The 22,332-nt window shown below is 50.2% G+C and overlaps 13 protein-coding genes across 14 annotated transcripts; 6 read left to right on the top strand and 7 right to left on the bottom strand.

Moving 5' to 3' along the window:
* Positions 1 to 516: 516 nt before the first annotated feature.
* PPTG_02344 (hypothetical protein) lies at positions 517 to 819 on the top strand (the record flags this gene model as incomplete). The annotated part of the gene is made up of 1 exon (XM_008893410.1): positions 517 to 819. The coding sequence occupies one exon, from the start codon at positions 517 to 519 to the stop codon at positions 817 to 819; it is 303 nt and encodes a 100-aa protein (XP_008891658.1).
* Positions 820 to 2,042: 1,223 nt separating this feature from the next.
* On the bottom strand, positions 2,043 to 2,629 carry PPTG_02343 (hypothetical protein; the record flags this gene model as incomplete). The annotated part of the gene is made up of 2 exons (XM_008893409.1): positions 2,043 to 2,441; positions 2,507 to 2,629. The coding sequence occupies 2 exons, from the start codon at positions 2,627 to 2,629 to the stop codon at positions 2,043 to 2,045; spliced, it is 522 nt and encodes a 173-aa protein (XP_008891657.1).
* Positions 2,630 to 2,941: 312 nt separating this feature from the next.
* Positions 2,942 to 3,858, bottom strand: PPTG_20915 (hypothetical protein; the record flags this gene model as incomplete). Its single annotated transcript, XM_008894342.1, has 2 exons — positions 2,942 to 3,601; positions 3,856 to 3,858. 2 exons carry the CDS (start codon positions 3,856 to 3,858, stop codon positions 2,942 to 2,944), a joined length of 663 nt encoding a protein of 220 aa, XP_008892590.1.
* Positions 3,859 to 6,181: 2,323 nt separating this feature from the next.
* On the top strand, positions 6,182 to 7,278 carry PPTG_02342 (hypothetical protein). Its single transcript, XM_008893408.1, has one exon. It carries the CDS (start codon positions 6,201 to 6,203, stop codon positions 7,194 to 7,196), a length of 996 nt encoding a protein of 331 aa, XP_008891656.1. The 5' UTR covers positions 6,182 to 6,200; the 3' UTR covers positions 7,197 to 7,278.
* Positions 7,279 to 7,358: 80 nt separating this feature from the next.
* Positions 7,359 to 10,117, top strand: PPTG_02341 (hypothetical protein). The gene is made up of 5 exons (XM_008893407.1): positions 7,359 to 7,850; positions 7,915 to 8,009; positions 8,073 to 8,165; positions 8,230 to 8,431; positions 8,493 to 10,117. Exons 1-5 carry the CDS (start codon positions 7,395 to 7,397, stop codon positions 9,018 to 9,020), a joined length of 1,374 nt encoding a protein of 457 aa, XP_008891655.1. The 5' UTR covers positions 7,359 to 7,394; the 3' UTR covers positions 9,021 to 10,117.
* Positions 9,039 to 10,703, bottom strand: PPTG_02340 (hypothetical protein). The gene is made up of 2 exons (XM_008893406.1): positions 10,127 to 10,703; positions 9,039 to 10,068 (listed from the first exon to the last, which is right to left on the bottom strand). Exons 1-2 carry the CDS (start codon positions 10,583 to 10,585, stop codon positions 9,115 to 9,117), a joined length of 1,413 nt encoding a protein of 470 aa, XP_008891654.1. The 5' UTR covers positions 10,586 to 10,703; the 3' UTR covers positions 9,039 to 9,114.
* A 41-nt stretch (positions 10,704 to 10,744) lies between these two features.
* PPTG_02339 (hypothetical protein) lies at positions 10,745 to 12,154 on the top strand. Its single transcript, XM_008893405.1, has one exon. It carries the CDS (start codon positions 11,154 to 11,156, stop codon positions 11,856 to 11,858), a length of 705 nt encoding a protein of 234 aa, XP_008891653.1. The 5' UTR covers positions 10,745 to 11,153; the 3' UTR covers positions 11,859 to 12,154.
* Positions 11,924 to 12,688, bottom strand: PPTG_02338. Of its 2 annotated transcripts, XM_008893403.1 has the most exons (3): positions 12,499 to 12,688; positions 12,300 to 12,432; positions 11,924 to 12,213 (listed from the first exon to the last, which is right to left on the bottom strand). In XM_008893403.1, the coding sequence occupies exons 1-3, from the start codon at positions 12,657 to 12,659 to the stop codon at positions 12,133 to 12,135; spliced, it is 375 nt and encodes a 124-aa protein (XP_008891651.1). In that variant the 5' UTR covers positions 12,660 to 12,688; the 3' UTR covers positions 11,924 to 12,132. The 2 variants fall into 2 exon arrangements, with proteins under 2 accessions (XP_008891651.1, XP_008891652.1); XM_008893404.1 differs by having other exon boundaries at positions 11,924 to 12,432.
* On the top strand, positions 12,676 to 13,932 carry PPTG_02337 (hypothetical protein). Its single transcript, XM_008893402.1, has 2 exons — positions 12,676 to 13,151; positions 13,214 to 13,932. The coding sequence occupies exons 1-2, from the start codon at positions 12,772 to 12,774 to the stop codon at positions 13,809 to 13,811; spliced, it is 978 nt and encodes a 325-aa protein (XP_008891650.1). The 5' UTR covers positions 12,676 to 12,771; the 3' UTR covers positions 13,812 to 13,932.
* Positions 13,830 to 16,047, bottom strand: PPTG_02336 (hypothetical protein). Its single transcript, XM_008893401.1, has 2 exons — positions 15,670 to 16,047; positions 13,830 to 15,604 (listed from the first exon to the last, which is right to left on the bottom strand). The coding sequence occupies exons 1-2, from the start codon at positions 15,748 to 15,750 to the stop codon at positions 13,949 to 13,951; spliced, it is 1,737 nt and encodes a 578-aa protein (XP_008891649.1). The 5' UTR covers positions 15,751 to 16,047; the 3' UTR covers positions 13,830 to 13,948.
* Positions 16,048 to 17,114: 1,067 nt separating this feature from the next.
* PPTG_02335 (hypothetical protein) lies at positions 17,115 to 17,869 on the bottom strand (the record flags this gene model as incomplete). Its single annotated transcript, XM_008893400.1, has 4 exons — positions 17,115 to 17,330; positions 17,390 to 17,506; positions 17,586 to 17,651; positions 17,726 to 17,869. The coding sequence occupies 4 exons, from the start codon at positions 17,867 to 17,869 to the stop codon at positions 17,115 to 17,117; spliced, it is 543 nt and encodes a 180-aa protein (XP_008891648.1).
* Positions 17,870 to 18,609: 740 nt separating this feature from the next.
* PPTG_02334 (hypothetical protein) lies at positions 18,610 to 19,393 on the top strand (the record flags this gene model as incomplete). The annotated part of the gene is made up of 4 exons (XM_008893399.1): positions 18,610 to 18,812; positions 18,869 to 19,048; positions 19,129 to 19,191; positions 19,264 to 19,393. The coding sequence occupies 4 exons, from the start codon at positions 18,610 to 18,612 to the stop codon at positions 19,391 to 19,393; spliced, it is 576 nt and encodes a 191-aa protein (XP_008891647.1).
* Positions 19,394 to 19,411: 18 nt separating this feature from the next.
* On the bottom strand, positions 19,412 to 22,330 carry PPTG_02333 (hypothetical protein; the record flags this gene model as incomplete). The annotated part of the gene is made up of 1 exon (XM_008893398.1): positions 19,412 to 22,330. The coding sequence occupies one exon, from the start codon at positions 22,328 to 22,330 to the stop codon at positions 19,412 to 19,414; it is 2,919 nt and encodes a 972-aa protein (XP_008891646.1).
* Between the last annotated feature and the right edge of the window lie 2 nt (positions 22,331 to 22,332).

The following is a 22,332-nucleotide window of genomic DNA, read 5'->3' as shown; positions in this document are numbered from 1 at the left end:
CCCCCCCGACGGACAGTGTTAAAACGCCTCCCATCCCGCGGAATATGAGCTCAAGCCGTGATCCGGCGGTAACCGACGACAGTTTCAGTTGTGTGAGGTCATCGTGCCTTGCAGGAAAATCAAAAATGGCGTACGAATTAATGTTTGAATTCAGAGATGACATACACCGATCTACCATCTTCTGGATGACATCACTTGATAGATTGAATGACGCACATAAGATACCCAACACTTGTATACTATTTATTCTAAACTACCTTACACTATGTACTATACTTTTTCTAGGCCATTGAATACGAACCCCAAATGAAATCTGAAATGGGAACTTTTCACTGCCCAAAAATGAACCTGTGCCCTTTTAGGCAATTCACATACAAAGGACTAGCATACAAACCACAAATATTACGTCATGACATCCGCAAATGAATTACTTGATACTATGCGTTTTAACAGGAAATGAATCCACTGGCTGTTTTTGCCTCATTCCCTTTCTCCCTTCACTTTGTGGACAACGCAATGGTTACACTTGAGGATCTCCAAGCTGAGAACCAGCGTCTACGCAGCGAGTTGAAAGACCGAGACCACACAATCACAAGGCTTACGGAAGACAACCAGCGCAAATACACGAGAATCGGAGAGCTTATGGCTTCGCTCCACGCAGAACAAACTCAATTCGTCGAGACGCACCACCGAGAAACGACCAACCTCATCACATCGCACCACCGCGAGAAAATGATGCTGATCAACAATCTAGAGGAACAGCTCAACCGTCTAGTGAATCTGCACGAAGAACTTGTTAGTCAGATACAGAATCGGTGACCACAGCCCCGGAATCTGCAGACAAAGTTCACGATTTTGCTATTACACTCAAGCCACTACGATGGGACGGTGAATGCGGGCCTGGATCTTGCGACGATGTACAGTAGACTGCTTTTCCAGGTGCGAACTATGATCCGCACTCAGCTCTTCGCGTTGACCCCGTAAACTTTAGTTGGTCGCAGATTAGACCCGCATGAATGACATTCAAACGTAATAATCCACACTGTGTTGTGATTCACACAAAGAGAAACCAATTCACATGTCCGTGTGCTTTTGACCTATGTGTGTGCGCGTGCAAAATCCCAAGAAAGAATACTTTACATCAGCGGTTAAGCCCGTTCAATGTCCATGATGCTCGTAACGCCCTACAATAGATGCTGTTTGTAATCGTTAGTACACGTTGCGAAGAGGTATATAGTGTGTTTAACTTGCACACCATCGCATGTCGAAACAACCACTAGGCAGTTCTAGCCTTCCACAAACATTACTTGTAATGCAGCGTCCCACACAGCGATATTAACCACCTAGCGCAACGTAAACCCAATCATACATTTAATCACGCCGTACAATGCATCATTATAATGCTACCGAATCCAGTTAAGCTCGTGTGGCCATTCCGTAGTTTCAGAGAGCACATTAACCTGCTCGGCCCTACCGTAGGAAAAAAAGCACGAGAGTGTGCTCGAGCTACCCGTCATATACAGAATCGCACTTGCCGTAGCGCTGCCAAAGTCTATGGACAATGCATTGCCATTGACGTCTCCGACCTTTAGGCTGAAGTACTGCTTTCTGTGAACACCGTCGCATCTGGCACAACGTTGGCGAAGCTGCACCACAATGGCCGCAGCCCACGTGCACCTTCACCTCACTAGGAACCGGCCGCGTGCCCGAGAGCAGCAATCCGTTCCCACGCACTAGGTAACGAAACATACACTTGCAGTACAGTCGGGAATGAGCCACCAGTACGGTAGGGAAAGAGCCGCCAAAGCGTGGTTCCACATCTTACAGCTACGACACCGTATTAGCTGAAGGTGGAAGAACCGTGATCGATGGAGGTTGGGTCTCATGTTCAAGCGGTCCTGGTCGTAGCCGTATCGAATACAAAATAAGCTCAGGAGATCATGCGTGGTTTGTATCGAAGCTCGAAAAGTTTGATGTAACTTCATTACACCAAATTTGGGTACAGACTGTGTGATGGCTGTGTGAGAGACTATGCCAAGTCTTCATGACTGACTGCCAAAGCATTCCTGCAACACCGACACACGTCGCACATGCGAGAGCCACTTTGTGGCTTCAACAGGTGACCCCCACGAGAGGTCCATCGACTCCGTATTGTTCGTTGGAGCCGTGAAGCCTCCTAGTCCACGTACAGCTTCAATACTCTCACGCAAAGCGTGGATGTTCCTGATATTCAAGAAAGTCACTCGCGCATGTGCAAGGTTCCCGCTCTCCGTGCCACCTCCGGTCAAGTTATTGACGCGTGCATTGAGTTCTGGCCGGCAATCTGCGATCCAAATCCTACGTGTCGGTGATCCAGAATACGAACTAGATGCCGCTCGAGCGATATGAAGCAAACACTGCTCGTCTGAGGGTTTTTGTGTGTGTAGAATGCCGCGCTTGGGCTGTGCACATCATAACTACAGATCGGTAGTCTCCCTTTGGATCGGAACGAGGCTACAGACCCTACTTCTGAGTCGGTGGCGGCTGCTGGCACTACCAGCTCTCTAGGATATGTCGGACACATGGAGAATGAGGCATTCAGCTCCGTCACTCGGTAGGGACTGCTACCATCTCTCAGTGCCACTCCCATCCTGGCAAAATCCTCATACAGATCATAGAGCGCGTGACCCTGGAGATCCTCCTGCACCGCTCCTGCAACGGGACCGCCGTAGCTAACGTCAGAGGAAGACGTACGACTCAACGAGTCCCTAAAACTAAGTTCCTTATCCGAAGGAAACTTACAGCCCAAGAACCAGGGCTCAAAAGTTATTAAGAACACAAATAACTTTTATGCTTCAAAACCAGAAGTGTTTATTTATTTATATTGCGGCCAAGCCGCTATCTATGTTTGACTATCTAGCATAGTTAAACCTAATCAAATGCATATCGTGTGGCCCTCAACCTATGTACTAAGGCCACTGTTAACTCTACGATTCATGTACTGAGAGTCTGTTAACTCTTCGGGTACTCCGTACCCATGTGTGTGCCACACCCATGTAACCCCGTTACAGCTCCGATCGACGTAAACGCGAACACATTCAGCGGGGGTGTCCACATAAGCGTGTCGATTTAATGCTGGCAGTAGTCTCGTCACATCTCCGCCTAGTGTCCATGAGCGTAAGTCCTTGAATTTAACCACAAGTCTCGTAGGAGTGTACGCGTTGATGGACCTCGACGCTGATACAGTCGCTTGAGGGTACGAGGGTCTGGCCACCGCTGCTCGCGGCATGCCTCGAAGCGCAGTGTCAAGTAGTCTGTAGAACCCCCCAATGGTTCTTAACGACGCGCTCTGGGGCTCGAATCGGAGTCTAAACGACGTGATGTAGAGCGATCCGGGGATCTCTGGAATCGTCAGAGCGCCGGGGAACACGATGGAGCAGGTGACGGAGTGCACCACTGACGCATGCTGAGAGGGTGCACCACAATGACCACGAATGGCCAGCTCACATGCAACCTCCCCGGAATTGGCCGCATTGCTCAAAACGAGCAGCAATCCGTTTCCAAAGTGTTTCTTGTGTGGCTGTGGGTGACCTCCAGTCCCAACGGTTGAAAGGAATGGATGCTACGTGCGACAAAGGAAATAATATAGAAAAGAAGTATAATAATTGGTACGTGTAGCGACCGCAAAATTACAGAAAAGAAGAGTAATAATGGATGCTACGTGTTAGCAATACTGTAGAAAAGCAGTTTAGTCGTTCGGGTTGAACAGATCTGTTCAACTGCAACGGCTGCTCATTTTTAGATTGCACGTACCACTATAAAAAGTTCCTTTTACCTCGGCCATCTCCTTCATTTGGAGAACATAACTTCACTTACCATGGTTCACGTGAGTCGTGCACAAGCAAAGTCCTTGTGTGATGGGGGACTACACGCCCACGATCGCTTCGACGGAATGACAGTAAACGAGGAAGCGGCGCGCGCCATCGTACGTGTATTACACAATGTCAACTCAGCCAACCACGTCGATGTTGAAACCACCATTGAGGCCGTCTTTGACAGTCTCTTAGCAAAGGGGATCTAGAGAATTACGAAAAAATATATATATCAAAAGCCGGGTCACCCCAATACCAAGCAGCGACCATCCCGCCATTACCACCACTTTCCACGTTGACTGCGTCGTCGACACCTTCATGCAAAAAGGGAAGGAGACTGCCGAGACAAAATGGGAAAACACATTCGAAGTGTTTAAAACACTTCCTCTCCGTTTGAAGGCACGATATAGGAAAGAGCAACTTATTAAAACAACCAGCATGATCATTAACCAGCTCAGGTACATCGCATCGATTCAAGGTCGCTCTGCGAGGAGGCTCTTCTAGTTCAAAAGCGCTTCAAGAGCATGACCATCGACTGCCAGGCGACCAGAATTGCTGTCGTTTATGTGGTGTGTGTCCGTCATGCTGTTGATCTCCTAGAAGTTCGGGAAATGCTTACTGAATTGTTCGACAACCTACTGAAGCGCGACATCAAGAAGATCACAAGCCGATCGCTACACAAAGCTGGAATCAGCAAGAACAAAGCAAACATCGCTGCCACAGATGAATCTCAGACTGCCAAAGCTGCTACCTCAGTATACAAGATCTCTCGAATCGTTAGCACTCATTTTGATGAAAACGAAGAAGAAATGGCTGAAGTTGAGTGGTTTCATACTTTTGAATCGCTCGATGATCTCCCTAAAAGACCGAGTTGTCAAGGACAAGAATAAATGGGCAAAAAGGTTTCTCGAAATGGATGCGAGAGATGCAGGTATTGAGGAGGAGGAGGAAAGCTAAGATTTTATATTTTGAAATATATTTTGTTATCTTTACATCATCATCATTACATGGATAAATCGTGCAATTCAACGATGCCCATTGCTTCGCATTGAAACTCTCCACTATTCACTGCATCTATAGACGACGCTGATGATCTTCCTGACGATGCTTCTCACGATGGACCTGCTATTCCTAAACGAAGGAGACTTCAAATGCGACCTGCATTATAAAATAAGTGCACGTGGAGTCTCTCGGAACGCCAACGACTTCTGATCACTGGATGGTAAACGTAACAGAACTGGGCCCGTGCAGTGGACTCAAAGCATTGAGCAAACGGAGACGACGTCTACATGTAGACTTCTGACTTTAGGCTGCTAGTACAGAAGTGAAGACGAGAGAGAGAGAGAGAGAGAGAGAGAGAGAGAGAGAGAGAGAGAGAGAGAGAGAAAGAGAGATAGTTTCTATATTGCACAACGTGGAATGATTTACGCATACTACGTACATGAACTAGTTCGATAGCCCCCACGCCACAAGACACCATTCAATGCACCATGGGCTAGCAGCGTGAGGACACTAGCGTCGCGAACAGCAGTGCGTCGATACGACCTAACGCGCCACCATGGCCTGGAATGAGCGCCCCCGAGTCTTTAACGCCTGCTGCTCGTTTCAACAAGCTCTCACACAGGTCTCTAAGGGGTCCAATAACCACCACGTCAATAATAACCACAACTTTCGTCCCAAAGGAGCCTTGGCGGCATGATTGGGATGTGCGAGGGATCGCCAGCGTCGGACGTTATCGGCCTTCAGCGTGTCTTCTTCGTCGCCTTTTGAATTGGTTCGTGCTCATCGTCTCAACCGTGAAGCTTTGACCAGAAGCATCTGGTTGTTTTACCTTACCAGCCAATCGATCTTGCTGTCCATTTTGTCTTCCGCTTTGGTGTCGTTTATTCGGAATAAGTAATTCACACAATTTGTTCCAAATAACCAGAATATGTCGGTGATTTTTTATATTTATAAACAGGCTGTGGTGGTTCTTTAGGAGAAATATCGCTCTTACGTTTAAATTAACAGGTCTTGGTGGACCTCTAGCAGGTGAACCTCTATAGTTGATCAACCCAACCTTCATCAAGTATTTAAGCCAATTATATTTGGTATTGGAAATTGTATAGGACCAAATGGACCCGTATTTCGCTGTACCATCGTTGGTACTGAAAGGGTTAACCCTTTTAACCCTTTAACCCTTTCAGTATTAACTGGAGGGTATTACTATTTGGGGTATCACTCCAAATAGGATTGTGTGTATTGATAAACAACTAAAATACTTTTTTTTTTGAAAGAATTCTTTTGAGTGAGTGAAGGTCAAAAATAATTTATGGCTCATCATTTTGATTTGTACTACAGTTTTCAGTCATGGCACTCGAGGCGCCTACCGTGCTGAGTCATTTGAGCTCATGGCTCACCTGTTTCGAGCTGTGCTCCATGCGCGCACTAAACCGCAGCTTCTACACTAGTATCCCACGAAACACATGGGAGCTCACGGCCAGCAACATCAGCAACTCTAAAGTGATGGAACAAATGTCCAAGGTTTTCCCGCATGTGTGGTGTCTGCGAGTGCAGGATGCAATTCTAGAGGAGGCACCGACGATGAAGTTGCTTATGCCGTGGCTGAACAGAAGTGGAGAGCTGCGAAAGCTGGTGCTGACGAGGGTGAACTGCATTAGCGGATTCTACGTGCACCTCGTAGCTGAGAAGCTCACTAACATCGCCATTCGCCAATGCTACCAGCTGCAAGAACCGGCAATCATCGCGCCGAATGTCGAAACTTTGGTTATCGAGTACTGCCCCGTGACCAGATTTCATGCAGACACGAAATTGCCCCAGCTCAAGAAGCTATCGCTGTCCTCACGAAGTTTCACAGCGCTTCATGCACGATACCTTATAAAAGAAATGCTACAAAAGTCTCCTGTCTTGGAAGAGCTGAATCTTTCTGGCTGCTCGCAGCTTGAGCAGGTGCTGGTGGACCCGGGAGACGTCCCCGCTCTGCGTCGACTTGACCTCAGTGGCTGTCCGAAGCTTGATCGAGTGCATGTGACGTCCAAGCTGCTGGAGACCCTCAATCTCTCGCGTAACGACAGTTTGCAGTATGTGCTGCTGGACCTTGAGCGAGTGGTAGATTTGGATTTGTCGTTCCTCAAGAACCTCACGCACCTGTACATCCGCTCGCCATCTCTGCGACGCCTAAATCTCCGAAGCTGCGACCAATTGATGCGAAACACTACAAGCGTTACCTGTCCGAACCTGCAACTTGTGGTTTTGCAGGGTACAACACTGAAGGTCGAAGACTTCAACACGAACGAAGTCTACGACGAGGTGTTCGCATTGCAAATAGACAGCAACAGCCTCTAGCCATGGATACTTACTACAAACATTCCTGATAAATAACATTCTGCAGTGTATTTTGTTTTGGTGCTGCAGTTACAAAGCGTATAAAAAAACTCTGAAATATCAGAAATATCATATTTAACAGTAAAAAACTTGATTCTGTGATAGAATTTCTATGTTGAACCGGTTCCATTTGGGAAAAGGAGCCGACGAGTCCAGACCATGGGCAACGCGACGAGTTGGCTGACGCAGTCTCTGTGCCCAGAGGAGCAGGCACTATGGGTGGTGGCCAAGAGCGGTGACCTGGCGGCGCTACGACAAGGGTTAGCGCGTCTGACTCCCGAGACGCGCTTCTATTCGGAGTGGCGGGACCCCGTGTACGGCTACTCGCCACTGGCCAATGCTTGCTCGCAGGGCCATCTACACTGTGTGCAGGAGCTTCTCGCATACGGCGTGGACTGCAATGCGCGCGACTCACAGGGTAATACACCGCTACATATAGCCACAGCCTGCGGGAAGAGCGAGGTGGTGCGGCTTCTGCTGGAGGTGCCAGCGGTGGACTATTTCGCGAAGACTTCCACCAAGGCGCAGACCGCGCTGGACATTGCGCGCCAGGCGTACAGAACGTCAGAGGGACGAGGACTGACGTACATTCAGTGTGTAGAGCACATCGAAAAGGTAATTATTGATTTCTGGATGGGATGGATCGACGTTGGTATCTAATTTTCTTTTGTGTCGAAAGAAACTCTGCCTTTACTCGGGTTGGCTGTATGAAAGGGCCGACAATTTTTTATCAATTGCTTCGGGAATTTCTGGTCTGGACTCGTGGAAGAAGAGGTATGATAGAGACCGCTGTATGTTTGCAGAGGCGTAGACGCTAACCTATTGATTGGTATCCAGGTATGCTATGGTGTTGCGGACAGCAGCACCAGATGTCGTTGAGATCGACTTATTTCCAATGAAACCTGGAGAGCGACGCCCACCAGTTCCAAGGTACGCTTCGATATCACTATGGTTTTTGGCGACAACTTTATTTATTCTTATTATTTTGCTGTAGCTCTGAGCTATTGTACAGAACGAGCGATGGCATTCAGCAGAGTGATGACTCTACGTGGCTCAATCGGAAGGATTTCCGTCTGTCGCTGAAGGTTTCTAGAAAACAGGATACCAGTCGAGCTTCGGCTGTCCAGTCGATGGATTTCGCTACTACGAATCAGGGCGAACTCGTCGCGTGGAAGACGTTTTTAACCAGTCTACGAGTACGTTGGTATTCGTAAGCTTGGAACGTGGTCATAGTTCTAACTTAGCAATATTGTCCAGGTCAACCGTCCAGTGAGCCCGATCACACCAGCGTTTGGAGGCACTCCATCGACTGTACCAGCGCGACCTGCGACGAGCCCTGCACAATGCGCCAGTTCCACTCAAGCTGCAATGCTACAGGAGCAGCGCGATCTGGAGCGAGCTCTCAAATTATCCCTTGAGGAAGCGCGTCGCCACTCTCGAACTCAGTCAGCGCCTTCCGCCCCGCCTCCTTCGGACACGATGCTGGAAACGCTGGGCTATTCTGAAACAGTGGTGGGGCCGGATGGAGTGGAGATTGTGCAACTGCTTCGCGACGATGCTACTACGTCGACCCCACCGGTAAAGAGCGCCCCAGCACACAGCACGGTAACCCAACACACGAACGAATGTGTGATCTGCTTTGATGGACCTCAAGAAGCGGTTTGCGTCCCATGCGGCCACAACGCCGTTTGCATGGACTGCGCTCAAGAGCTTCTTGATACCACTCGGCTCTGTCCTGTATGCCGACAGCAAGTGAGAGAGGTGATCCGACTGTACCGTGTTTAAACAGAAGTGCAATACGCAAGCGCAAGAAGTTTGAAATACATTAATTATTTTTTGGCAAGATGTTGCTACAGAAGTCCATGTGTGCTCGATGCAGTCAAACACGGTAAAGCTTGATTAGTTCGCGAATGGGTGTCCTGCATACGGGGCATTCCGCGGTGGTGGTGAGTATCTCCTCAGCACACTTCATGCAGACAGCATTGTGGCCACAGGGCACACATACAGCAGACTGCGGGCCGTCAAAGCAGATCACGCACTCGCCGATAGATGAATGTGCAGTTGTATCTCCGTAGTTGACTGCAGGTGGCTTTTGCTCGGAGGCTGACGGCATCAACGCACTCTCTTGCTCTCTCGTTTCCGTAGCAGCCACGGGAGACATCTGCTTATCGCTCGACTCGCATTCTTCCCAATCATCCCAGTCCGGAGCTGATACTGGCAGCACCGGAGAGCGTGTTGCGTCACTAGCGCATCTTGCCGTTTGAAGAGAAAGCTCAAGGGCTTTGCGAATATCTTCGTCTTCATCTGGGGATAAGGTTGACGGCGTCGCAGACTGAGGATTCCATCCAGCTATATTATCGTGACTGGCCTCGGGCAACCTCCACTGTTCACGAAGATTGCTGTTCCGGTGGGATCGCTCAGCGAATTGCTGTTGCTGGTGAGTAAAGAAGTCCTTCCACGCATCAAAACTCTGCTGGTTGATTGCAGCAAAGTGCACGGGATTCTGAAGAGCGGAGCTTGCTCTGTAGTGACACTTGCTTAGCTGATCGCCACGTACAATAAACGTGAAGTCTTTGCGGCTGAACCATCTCGGATCACTAGAGGCCTCCATTCCAGCTGCAACATTGTACAACATGACTGACGTTGGGCACACAGGACGCACTCCGCCACCTTCTTTCATGCTGAAAAGAGCCAACTCTAGTACATCAGGTTCCCCACGTTCCAATACGATGCACAAGCGTCGCGTCCACGAATTTAATGACGTAATGCCTGACACCAGCGACAGCACATTGTCGGTCTTCGTGTACAGCCAGCCACTGTACAGACAGAATTTCTGCATCATTTCAACAATTAGCACGCCATTTAAATATTTTTGCATGCCAATTTCGAACCTTTTCCAACATTTCGATGCACTTGGCGTATGGTTGAGCTTCCTTTTCTTCCTCTTCGTCTGCGAATCTGCTCCTGGCAAAGTCCAGCGGGGTCTTCATGTACAGATTGATCTCGAACGGGTTCACCGCCGGCACTTCCAGCAGGAACTTGACCATATCAGGCTGTGCTCGTTTGCATGCAAGATGTAGTGGCGTGTTCATCTTGAAGTCTTTTGCATTGCAGTTGGCCCCAGCCTCGACCAGTAGTCGAGCACATTCGCAATGGCCTTTGGCAGCAGCCTCCAGTAGCGCTGTGCGACCCGTGTACGGTTCTTGCCACTCTAGATACTTGCGCGTCTCGAGTGTGAGGCGCGACGTGGCCGAGCGAATGATGCGAGCGTCACCGTAGCGCGCGGCTGCCCAGAACAACTGGTCCTCCGGGTAAAAGCATTGCGCCAGCCAACTCACCGCGTTGCCCATGCTGCCACTCTAGCTGGATCGGAAGCGAATTTACTTATGCCAGAAGTCATTGAGAATTTGATTATGTCGGAATGATGGTTTTATCGGTATTTTTGTATTGCGTTAAATTGGCACGATGAAACCAGAGCTTCCTGCATGTGGATGTGCACTATGCAACGGCAAAGTGGGTATCATGATACCATTGGCAATACCTACCAATAGTAGTTGATTGGTCGACGTGCATCATGTACTTATTGCAAGGTTCTCGGTCAATGTGCACGTAGTGTCTGCGGTAGTGGAGTTGTTGGGACAACAACTGATGCACATGAGGCTGTTTTGTCGAGCATTTGGTTCATTCTGCCCTGGGGACAGGCGCGCGTAGCAAATTGTTACTGGCAATAGGGCTACCGAAGTGGAGGTTTGGGGGCTTTGAGTGAGTGCTCAGCGTTGGCAACTCCCAGGCAACCCAACCAGTTTCATACAGCTGACCCTTTCACCTGTTCGACGCGCTTACGGTGGCGAGGGAGCGACATCCTTCCAGTTAGCAAACGCTCACCTAGAGCTCACGTGACGAGTCGACACTGAGACGATGCGCTTCTTCCGCAGCTCCAAGCGGCCGCCGCACGGGCTCAACGCCAAGCTGCCGCCCCCGCCAGCTTCTCTACAGAGCTCCACCGGCCCGAAGGAGACGACCATCACATATACTGGCGGTGCTTTGTGTGTGACGCTGCAGCGTGCCAAGTCCAGATTTTTAGAGGAGGAGGGGCCTATGCGACTCGTTTGGCCCAAGGACCAGCGACTAGGAATCACGTTCATCGAGATGCCTCAAGGTGGTGTGGCTGTCAAGGACGTACCCGGCATGCGGTGCGATGTGTCTCCAGGTCAAGAGCTCACCAGAGTGAACAAGGTTTCCGTTAGCGGGAAGAGTTTTCAGGAAGTGATGGAGCTGCTGCAAAATGCTCAGTCTCCCTGTGTACTCGACTTTTCCCCGCCCCCGTCACCTATCCTAGTGTCCGAAGTTCTTGGGCCGGCAAGACTGCTCGGTGTACGGAAGGGCATGGTGCTGAGGTCGGTGGACGGCTCAAGTATGGTCGGAGCTAACCTTTGTGACGTCGGCTCTGCGCTTCATGGTGCCAGTGATTCCGCTCCGGTTCGTCTTACGTTCACACCCTACGATAATGTAGTCCACCTCCGCAACCGGTCCTCTAGTCTTGCAGAATCACCACAGAAACCCCGTGCATCGTTTCGGAATACGCTCGGCATTGGTGCTGTGCTCGCAGCTTTATCTCTCTGATCATCACGAATTCTGCATTCCAAAAACGTTGGAAGTAAACTGTGTGCGACGACGTAGGTATCGTCCCTCTGGCAATTAGTTACTCATGAAACGTAGTTTTTTTTTACCTTCTTGGAGGTATCAAAGCAATTTAGCATGCGCACAATCCGCAATCATGGCAGTGTAGTAATACGCTGTGAAAACAAAACAAAGTTTTTACGTTGCTGGGGAGTCACTGGTGGCAACCCCTCTATTCAATACTTCACAAGTACAATTCACAGGCAAAAACGCCATATCATGCTGAAGTAACATTGTCCCATGAGTTAGGCTCGTACAAGCCGATCATTACTCCGTCGGGGGAGCGCAATGCTGCCACCTGCAGCAGTGACCACCAATGCAATGTCAACAATCCATCGTCAGCAGTGGATATCTACTTTTGGCCCAGTCAGCCAAACCGCTCACCTTGCCGTGTGCCGGGTACTTGATAGGGCCGTCCATTATCGCGCCAAGCATCAGCAATCGCGGTACGGCATCGCTCAGGTCCGGGATGTCGAAGTTTAGGAACGGCGAGTACCCACTACTGCACGCAGCCTCACTGTGCCAAACAATAATTTGCAACAGTAAGATAATGTACAGAATAATTGTAACTCCAGCCACCAACCTCTGCGCCAGCTTGATGCAGAGCGGCACACCCGCTTTAATGTCGAACTCTGCGTACGTGTCCGACGAGCGCAGCAGTTTCAAGCCCAGTCCTTCCTGGTAGAACTGCTTGGAGCGCGCCAGGTCGCGGCTCAGCACCATCAGCTGCCGCAACCGACTCATGTTGCCACAGTCAAATGTGCAGTGCAGAATATTGGCCAATCCGCGGGGATAAAAACAGCTTCAACGCATTTGTCTCGTCACTTTAGAAATCATCCTAAATCAAGCAACAACAATGCTCGGAAATGGGCTAAAGGTGGCGCTGCTGGCAGCGGCTGTAGCGTGCTACGTGCAACCACAGCTACTGCTACAGCCTATGGTTGGCTCGGATCTGGATGGTGCGGACGTCGATGCGTCTGTGCGCGTGCTGCGCGGCCTGCTGACTCTGCTGAGCTACGGACTGGCCAGCGTCCGACCTTCTTGGTTTTGGGTGCTCGTGGTAGTAGCAGCACTGCAGCTCAGTCTATGGGGTTTGCAGCTGGCCGAGGACTCATTACTGGGGTTGAGCGTGGAGGCCGAGAAGAAGCTGTTCCTGGTGGGCGCTGTGGCCTGCTTCGGAGCCATCGTGAGCATCATTCTGTTCGGAGGCAAAGGCGACGCCAAAGCACGTTTTCGGTGGGTAGTTTAGAGGGTAGTTGGTTGTGGTTCTGTTGCTTATTTAGTGTTGATGTTTACAGGAAGCGACTGGTGGCGTTTTACACAAAGCACAACCCGAAGAAGCTCCGCGAGGTGGATGATTTAGTGGAGAAGTACGAGTTCAACGAGGAGCTATTGTTCCAGCGACTGCACCGGAAGTACAATGCACTAGCTGCTGGAGCGGATAACCACTCGGTCATGAAGCACATTGACGAGAGCGAGTTCCTGTATGAAGAAGCAGAAGAAGAGAGACTGGAGTCGGACGAGGAGGAGGAGGAGGCAGAAAAAGAAGCTGCTTTAATCCCAGCGGAAGAAGAGGAGGACGAAGAAGAGAAGCCAGCACGTTTATATACTGCACCGCAGAGCTCAGGCAGCAGTGGGAGTGATGAAAGCTACGAGGTTGTCGAAAAGAAGACTGTACCACCGATTCGTCCGATGGAAATTGAGGACTATGACGAACTCGACGGCACACCTCCCATATCGCCTCGCACTGCCGAAAAACTAGCCCACACGCACCGCCAGTCATCCACTCTGATCAAGGACGCTATTGCACAAGCGCGCCGTGCTCAGCAGGAACGCATTGAGCGTCGCATTGCTAACATCGCGTCGAGAAGCGGAGACGGCTATGCCGGACATTAATTAACGGACCACAAGTCAGCAATTTTCGGAAGCGTTAAGTGCTTTTTGGTAGGATGGTAAAGCAGCAGATCAAGCAAGAAAAGAAATCATAAGTATACCCGAGCTCTTTTATCATACGTGGATGTAATTATCCCTGCCTAGTTCTCCTTGACCATCGAGTTCATCGAAGGACGCACCTCGTTGAGAGAAGGACGTAGACCCACATAGCTGTCATCGCCCGCGCTGTTAACGCTGGGCAAGTGATACTGCAACAACTCGGCCCAGCCGTTGCGGCTGGCAGCGTGTTGCTGGCCGTACAGGAAGTACGAAAGCACGCCTACCAGCACCCAGGCGACACCGAGGATCAAACCCAGATTGGGGATCTGAGCCACCAGATAGAAGTCGGCGAGGATGCAGATCATCGGGATGAACGGCACAAGCGGAGCCGAGAAATAAAGCGGGTCGTTGCCGCTCTGAGGGCATTTGATGGCAAGCATGATGGTCATCGCCACAGTCGCGACTAGACAAACGATAGCTAGCACTAGGCAAACTGTCGAGTCGTGGGTCACGTAGCCCTGTTGATAGAAGAACGCAGTCATCAACGCCAACGCCACTGCAGAGCCAATGTACTTTGGTGCTGTGCTTGGCGACTGCTCCGACATGCGGATCATCATGAGGGACGTGTTGGACATGACGAACGAGATCAAAATACCGAAGTTGACGATATCCCACAGCGTCACGAACGGCACGATGAAAGCCACCAGTGTGAAGAAGATACCAGTGATAAGAGTGTTGACGAACAGGTTGCCCTTGGCGTCCACCTTGGCAAAGATCTCGGGCATCAGACCATCGCAAGCTAGTGCGTAGTTGAGACGCGGTTGGGCCAGGAAGGCAATGAGCACCACCACGGGCATGGTAATAGTCTCACCGGCACGCACGATCTGAGAAGCCCAGTCCCAGCCGACACCAGCAAATCCATCGGGGAAGCTTGTAGCCTCAGAGTATGGCACCATACCGGACAACACGAGCGAACACAAGACACTGAGAATAGCAGTGCCCGTCACAACACTCAACACGGCAATGGGCATGACCTTCTTGGGGTCCTTGGCCTCAGCAGCCAGACAGCAGACTTCATCGAAACCAATGTAGCCGAAGAAAGCCTGGGTGGCACCGGTAATGATACCTTGAGTGCCGTAGGCCATGTCACCCGAGCTGTTCTCCGCACGTGGAGGGATGAAGGGACTGAGGTTATCCGAGTCGATGGCACAGAAGCCAGCAATGATGATGAAGATAACGACGAACATCTTGAGGATAGTGAAGCCGTTGACGAACATCTTGCCGAAGCGGAGACCAGCAAGCAGAACGACCACACATAAGCCCTGGATCACGGCAGATAAAATGTTGGCGTACTCTTGGTTGAGCCAATGGACGCTAGCGTCCGGGTTCTCGTGCACGACCCAGTCCTCGACCTTCTGTGCCCAACTACGAGCCACACCGGCACCGGACACGGCGTATTCCAGCGTCAGCAGCCAGCCAGCGACCACAGCGGGCACCTCACCGATAGCGTGATAGGCGTATGCGTACGTACTACCCGATGAGGGCACACGTGTAGTGAGCTCCATGTAGGCCAGAGCGTTCATGCAACAAACCACGCCACCGATGAGCCAACTGATCACAGCTGACGGACCGGCAGTGTCGCTCACGATCGAGGCAGCCGTGGAAAAGATACCGCTACCGACTGTGCCACCAATTCCAATACAAATCAAATCGAACAGACTGAGCGATCGAGGCAAGTCCTGCGAGTTCTCTTCGGCCTGTCAAAATGTATTGGATTAGGACGTTGAACGACTGGGTAGTGCTCGATCTCATATACCCGTACCTGGATAACTTGCATGGGCTTGCGGTGCATCATGCGCTCCAGCAGCGGCGCCCACGAGAAGGTTGGTTCGCTCTTCTCCATGGTGTGTCGTTGCTTGGGACGAGGTCTGCTGAGCAGGTTCACCGAGCTGGCAGCTAGCAAAATGTGGAATGGCTCTGCTGCACCGGAAGCGACTCGCGTGACCGGGTCGTGGAGGGAGCTGTGACCATGGACCAGCCACGGGTTCACATACTGAAGCGAGGTCAACGAGCTGGCGCTGGACGTGCAGATGCAACGGGATCCCCGTCACGTGTGACCCAGCCGCTTCGTTCGCAGACCTCGGCTTCCAATCCCTTTGATGAGAGGCTTGCAGCACCGCCAAACGTAAGGTTAGAGACCAGTCCTCACTTAGTGAAATCAAGTTCTCGATAGGAGACTGGGCGTTTATCAGACAATGCTGGAGCGCTACCGTAATGTTTTAACCGGCAAACACGCGGAAGCCTTGCTTAACAGCGGCACGAGCTTCTAGTTTAGTAGAAGTCATGAAGTGATGGCGGCAATTTAGGAGGACTCAGCTTCAGTCGCCGCGTCACATTCGGCTTAGAGTTCGTCTACGATTCTGCCATTTAGTTAGCTCGCTAAAGGACCGGAATCTTTGCCAAGTGCGACTACTATCCCATCCACCCATACAAAACGTAGCATTAGGATCCCATCTCCACCTCAACTCCGGCTCGATGTGAACGAAAAGAGGCGGAAATCTGAGAATGAGTTACAATTCAGTTTAAATGTTTAAGAAGAAATGAAACGATTCGCATGGCATGTTGCCAACTTCAGTATTTAATAAAAAAAAAAAAGTTGTTGTGGATACCATGTATTTCGTTATCGCTTTGGTAACGCTGGACGGATTGTTGCAGATAACTTGTTGCTCCCACCATTTCTTCACATCAATTGAAGTTGAAGCTATTAAGGTTTGCTGCAATTTGTAGCATATTACATAGAATACATGAACTTGAGTCGAGCTGCAGTGACTTGCCGCAAGTCCTTGCCAGTAGGTACATTCAACAGCATCTCCCCCGTGATTGCTGTGATTGTATATGGCATCATAGCGCTGTCAGCAGCACCAAGTTTTCGTGCACAATAAATGCATGATGGAAAGATCCATCTATTGAGAATTACTACGACGTGGATCTCCTCCTTCTTCCATGACTCGTTCTTTCATCTCCTCTCTATATACTTCGGTCTTTGTACTTCCGTACACTATCACCTTCGAAGCCTATGCAGTCAGGCCAGTTAAAAGACAGCACGACCAATAGACTGCATGTACTGCACAGTATGCTGTCAAGGAATTGATCCTCTGAGACTCCCAGACCGGGAGACCTCCCCACTCAGCAGCTGTATTAGTAGTTGCCCTTCATGCGAGGCTGTTACCTCCCGCAAAGCGTTCAATTGCGTGCTCTCAAGGCACGTCATCGATCAGGCGCTTGGTGGCCCAATGGAGGCACACCACCGCACAGCTCCTGCTCCATGTACTCACGATGGAAGTGAAGTGCTTCAAGACGTAGTCGCAAGTTTCTCTCTTCCTCCTCCATTAGTGTAACCAAGTTCAGTGCTTCGTGCTGTCGTTTCTTTTCGGCCATCAAACGTTCGTAGTGCTGCTTTGTTGCTGCCTCGCGAAGTTGGCGCTTCAGTCAGATCCCTTGTCAGTCCGAATCAAAGGAATACCGCTGTAGAAAAAACGTACCTGTTTTTCAACCCGGAGTTCGATCACCTGCTGCTCTTCAGCTCGTATGCGCTCATTCCGACACCGCCGCTTATATTCCTGATCTGCTTCCTTCGCTTTTTGCCCTGCTAAAGCGAGCTTCAGATCCAAAAACAGGGAAAATGGTTAAAGAAATTTTCAACAACAACTTAGTTTAAGGGAAAAAAAAACACCCTACCTTCACTCGCTCTCTTTGTTGGCGAGCAACCTCGAGTTTGCGCTGCTCGAGCGCTCGTTTCTGTTTCTGTAGATACAACCAAATTTCAACGCATAGTTCATCAGTCGATATTGCATTCTCCAGAGACCGGTCGTGCTTACCGCGAGAAACTCTCTCTGTTCGCGGCTTCGGGGTACATTCAATTTTCGCTTGTAACTAGGAGATGTTGACCCTCCTTTTTGTTTGGAATTACCTTGGGAAACATTTTGATGAAGAAACGTTGCGTTCTGGCCTGGAAGATGCATCGAGCGGGACATTTGACGGACCTGGCCAGGGACACCAACGCGGAAGTTTGATCCTTCTCGGGTTTTCATTAGATTCGTCTCGAGACGTGTTCTCATGGTTTGCATTTCACGAACCACTCGTTCTTCCTGAGCGCGGAAATGTGAAATCCGTCTCGCTAATTGCTGTGCCGTATCCTCTGCATCCTTCCGAGCAACAATAACGTGGTATATACTACCGTCTACCGCGGATGGGACTTCTGGACCAAGAGGGTCTCCCTGCCACAAGCATTTCTTCACATTTTCCCCTTCACGTGCAGTTTTAGGTAGAGTTGGTATTGAAATCGGCGCGAAACACCGCCTCGATCCGACAGCACTTGAAGGTCTCCTTGCTGTATTGCTAACAGGACGAACAGGTTGCGGTGGGATTGTTCCAGTTAGCGAGATCGATGGCGTTTGTGGAGCTGGTTTCCCTGCACTCGTCTGTGAGGTTGGAGTCAGAGAAGTGCGAGACTGTGAACAAGTGCGAACAGATCCAGCCGACTTCGGTCGAACGAACAAAATCTTTGGAGGTTTTACGCTCTGGTTCATAGCGGCAACTCTGCACTTCGATGGCCACTACTAGATGGTAGCTGGTCCTGGCGTCCCATGCAATTGTGGACAATAAGACCCTGCCAGAAGCTAATTATAACCAAAAATCTCATGTTCGCAAACTGCAAACACTGCTACAATAGCTATTTGGTTAGTAAAAAGTCTCTGTAAAGATGCCCAGGCGAGCCAGCGTTCCGACTGCGGGTTCTCAAGTCCAGCAGCCCTCAAAGCCGTCTGGAAGCAAAGGCGCCGAGTTGCCTCGGTCGGTCAGACCATCCCATTTGAAGGCTTCTTCCTCACAAGGATCGAATTCACGCCGAGATTCCAACGCACTGTCGATCCGTAGTGACGATGACACCAACAATACTCCGAGCAGGTAAAATCTGTAGCTATATGCATAGTATGTGCAGCCAATTTACTTTATTGTTGAAGTCCACATACTTCAGCCCGAGAGACTGAACCAGCCACAGACGATGAAACGCAACAAGGTGTCAGTCTTGCCGCAAATGAATTAAATGATCACGGGAACAATTTCCAAGTGAATGCTGCAGAACGTCAGGCTGTCGCGATGTTGAACAAGATCACCAAAAAGAACGAAAGAAACCACCAAAAGTGCGCAACCTCATCAGAAGACCAACCTGCTAAAATTCTGAAGTATCACGGTCGTTTCCTAACGATTGTAATCTTGACAGGTATGACGCCATTCGTACCAGCATTTCAGGAAAAGACAAACGCATTGACGAGCTCCACGCATCGTACGTTCCATCCTTAGGTGTACACTGCACTGTTGTATCGTTTAAATGCTGACCTTGTTTTTTTTCCTTTAGATTCGAAGACTTGGCTAGCCAAACCGCGGACTTAGAAACACTTTGCAACAGCGACATGGATGCCGATACGCTCGACAAGCTTTTCATGGCCATCCCCATCCAACAGCGCCAACTCTATCTCGGCGAATAGCCCACCAAGCATAGAACATCACACGTCCACGACAGCATCTTCTCGATCGTGAGGTAGCCTGGATGGTAATGCTTCCTTAAAAATCTGGTCCAGTGTTAGGTCCTGTGTGAAAGAGTCAAGAACCCGCGAAGTTTGTAGCAGGTTGTTCTCCTTCTCCCAGTGTGCTTTCCACTCTTTTGCCAATGCCTCCCATTGTTTCTTGCTCCATATTCCATCGAGTGCAGCTGAACTACAGCTCGGAAGAGATGGTGAATTTGCTTCATCAGCTTCTGACATCGATTCAGAGTGGTGCAAACGCGAATTACCACTGACCATATTATTTACCGTATCGCTCTTCGTCCTGTTGCTCTGAACAAATCCGAGTAAGTCCTTAGATGGTCGCAATGCTGTTTGAGCGAACAATTTCATTCGCAGCAGCGGTAACAAAGTCTGCTGCGGACAAGTCGTCGAAGGTACCGACGGGATGAAACACTTTCCAGGGTGCACATCACCTAGAGGTGGCGTACTAGTCACAAAGCTGAACAGCCTCGACCCAAACATGTGCATCAAGGGATGCGAGTCCGACACGAGCATATAGAAGAACTTGGGGTTGTCAAACTCGCACATGGACTCGGAATCGAACGGATATTTTCGTTCCTTGAAAGCCAGAATATCCTCCATAAACTGAGCAGCAGCTTCGTCACTCAAACCCAGCAAACGCGACGGGTTCCGCGTGGACGACGCTGCACAGAACCAACCCCGAAAGTATTGCTTCGCGTACTTCCCAATTGAGAGCCACTGGAGTGAAGCCTGATGGCGGGCAAGGAACTGGAGCTGTAGAGTGTAGTTGAATGTGTATCCCAGCACCATCAGCGGCTGATCATACAACTTCCACATGTCGTCAACTTTCGCAAGCAAAACGCGTACTTGGTCTATGGATCGACCTCCACCAGCATCTTCCCGGTCAGACAAGATAGCTCCATACTGCTGGTGCATTCTCCCGAATTGGTAGAAAATGTCAGACAACGAAAACGATGACGCGAAAGTACTGCTCATCATCTTGTGTGCTTCCTTGATTGGCGACATCAGCTCGCTCAGTGTCACAACATTTTCCCAGAACTCTGCGTTCTGAATCGTTCGTATAGTAGCAGTTGAGAGTCCGCACTCAGCTAGCTCGTCCATGGTATTTCCAGCACTGTCTTTACGTGAATTGGCGGTCCTTGGTCTGTTCAAAGCCCTTCCTGCCGAATCCGATGACGCCCGAACAACCTTGGAAGCTATAATTTTGATCATGTCTTCATACTGCCGAACAGAATCGACAGCTTCGATGAAGGAATACCAGTTACGCTGTGTGGGTGCATGCAGCGCTGCATCTGGGTCACCGCACTCGCGTCGCAGCACCTTCAGCACGCGATGATTGGAAAATATTTGCACAAGCTCGATCACTTCGCCAATAATGTCCTTCGATTTGTCGGATCCGGTCAGCACGACGCCCAGTAACATCTGCAGTAAATGTGAAAAGCACGGTAGCACTGGGATGGCCAAACTTGTCCACTCGCTCGAATTGACAGCAAGACGGGAAGCTGCGTATGTTAGTGTCGTCTCGGCAACAATATTGATCACATGAATACCCTTTCTGCGCAGCTCCACCAAATTATCCTTGATCTTTTCAGCTAAAATGTCACGCGAGCCGTCTCCAATTCCCAGGTCGATTAATTCCCACGCGGTCGCTTCACCAAGTGCATTCACAAGGGAGAGCAGAACGAAGTTCGATCTCGGATATTTAGACGCCCACCAGCTCACAGCCAATGTAACACCGACTTGCTCGTCTTTCATCATGATAATCTGTTTCTCGTGAGAAGCGGTCCCCATCGTTGACAGCAGCTCAGCACTCGGCGGCTCAATCTTCGAATTCTGATTGCCAAGTACTAGCGATGATTGTTCTGTCCACACCCAATCCCAAGGCAGGCCCATCGAGAGCGTTGACGACATCACCAGCTTGCTTAACTTCTCTGCGTCAGTCTCACTGGTAGGACGTTGACTAGAGTGAAGCTCGTTTGACTGCATCTTCCCAAGCTTTTTCGTATGTCGAAGCTTTGCGGACTTACTTGATTTCTGTGGAGTAGAGAAATTTCCGTCATAGCTCAGAGGTTTGGAGGATGATAAGGTCGTCGTGAGTCCTCCGTTCATCTCTGAAGACAATAATGGTAACTGGAGAGGCATGAAATCCTCCACTCCAGTCGTATCCTGCGACTTAGCAACAAGTGTTCCGGATCCTCGTAGATGTGTGTTCCGCAGCGGTAAATCATTTGACTCTCCTTGATCTTCATTTCGCCTCGACTTCTTCTTTGAAGCAGGGGATGTCTCCTGCAACAGCACATCGACACTACGAGTCTGTGACTGGTGTCTCTTGTTAAAGCTCGCAGCATCTTTCTGCGCACACAGCAGCTTCAACTGTGTCACCACCTCTGCAGGGCAGTAAATGCATTTTTGCAGGTGTCGGATCATATTACCCGACACTCCACGCACAGCAAGAGGTTCCTCTCCGTTCTCATTGCAGAATCTACAGTACGCGTTATGGTGGAAGCGATTGCGTTTTTCTCCTCGGATAAAGTACTGCCAGGCTGGGTGACTGGGTCTACCCATTTTCTTCTCATCTCCATCCGAGGCCTTACCCATAAGCGCGTCCTGGTCGAACATCGCATGAGAAGCGTCCGTCGCGACGCCCACCGACGAGCCTCCGTCTCCCATAGGAATCAACGGCGCTCCTCCTGTATAGCTCGACAGATCGAACAGCGCCGCGCCTGTTGTCACGTCAGCCGCCTCCACCTGCTCGGTAGTCGATGCTTTGGCGGCGCTGGCGGCGTCCACCTCTCCCAACGCGTTCATAACACGACTGTGTGCCTGGGCAGCAGCCTTCTCCTCGGCCTCCATCCATGTACGGCTCGACTCTGGCATCC

This window comes from Phytophthora parasitica (genome assembly GCF_000247585.1).
Source record: "Phytophthora parasitica INRA-310 unplaced genomic scaffold supercont2.2, whole genome shotgun sequence".
NCBI classification, from domain to species: domain Eukaryota; phylum Oomycota; class Peronosporomycetes; order Peronosporales; family Peronosporaceae; genus Phytophthora; species Phytophthora nicotianae.
The sequence above is the reverse complement of the archived record's forward strand: the minus strand, read 5'-3'. Positions and strand labels throughout refer to the sequence as shown.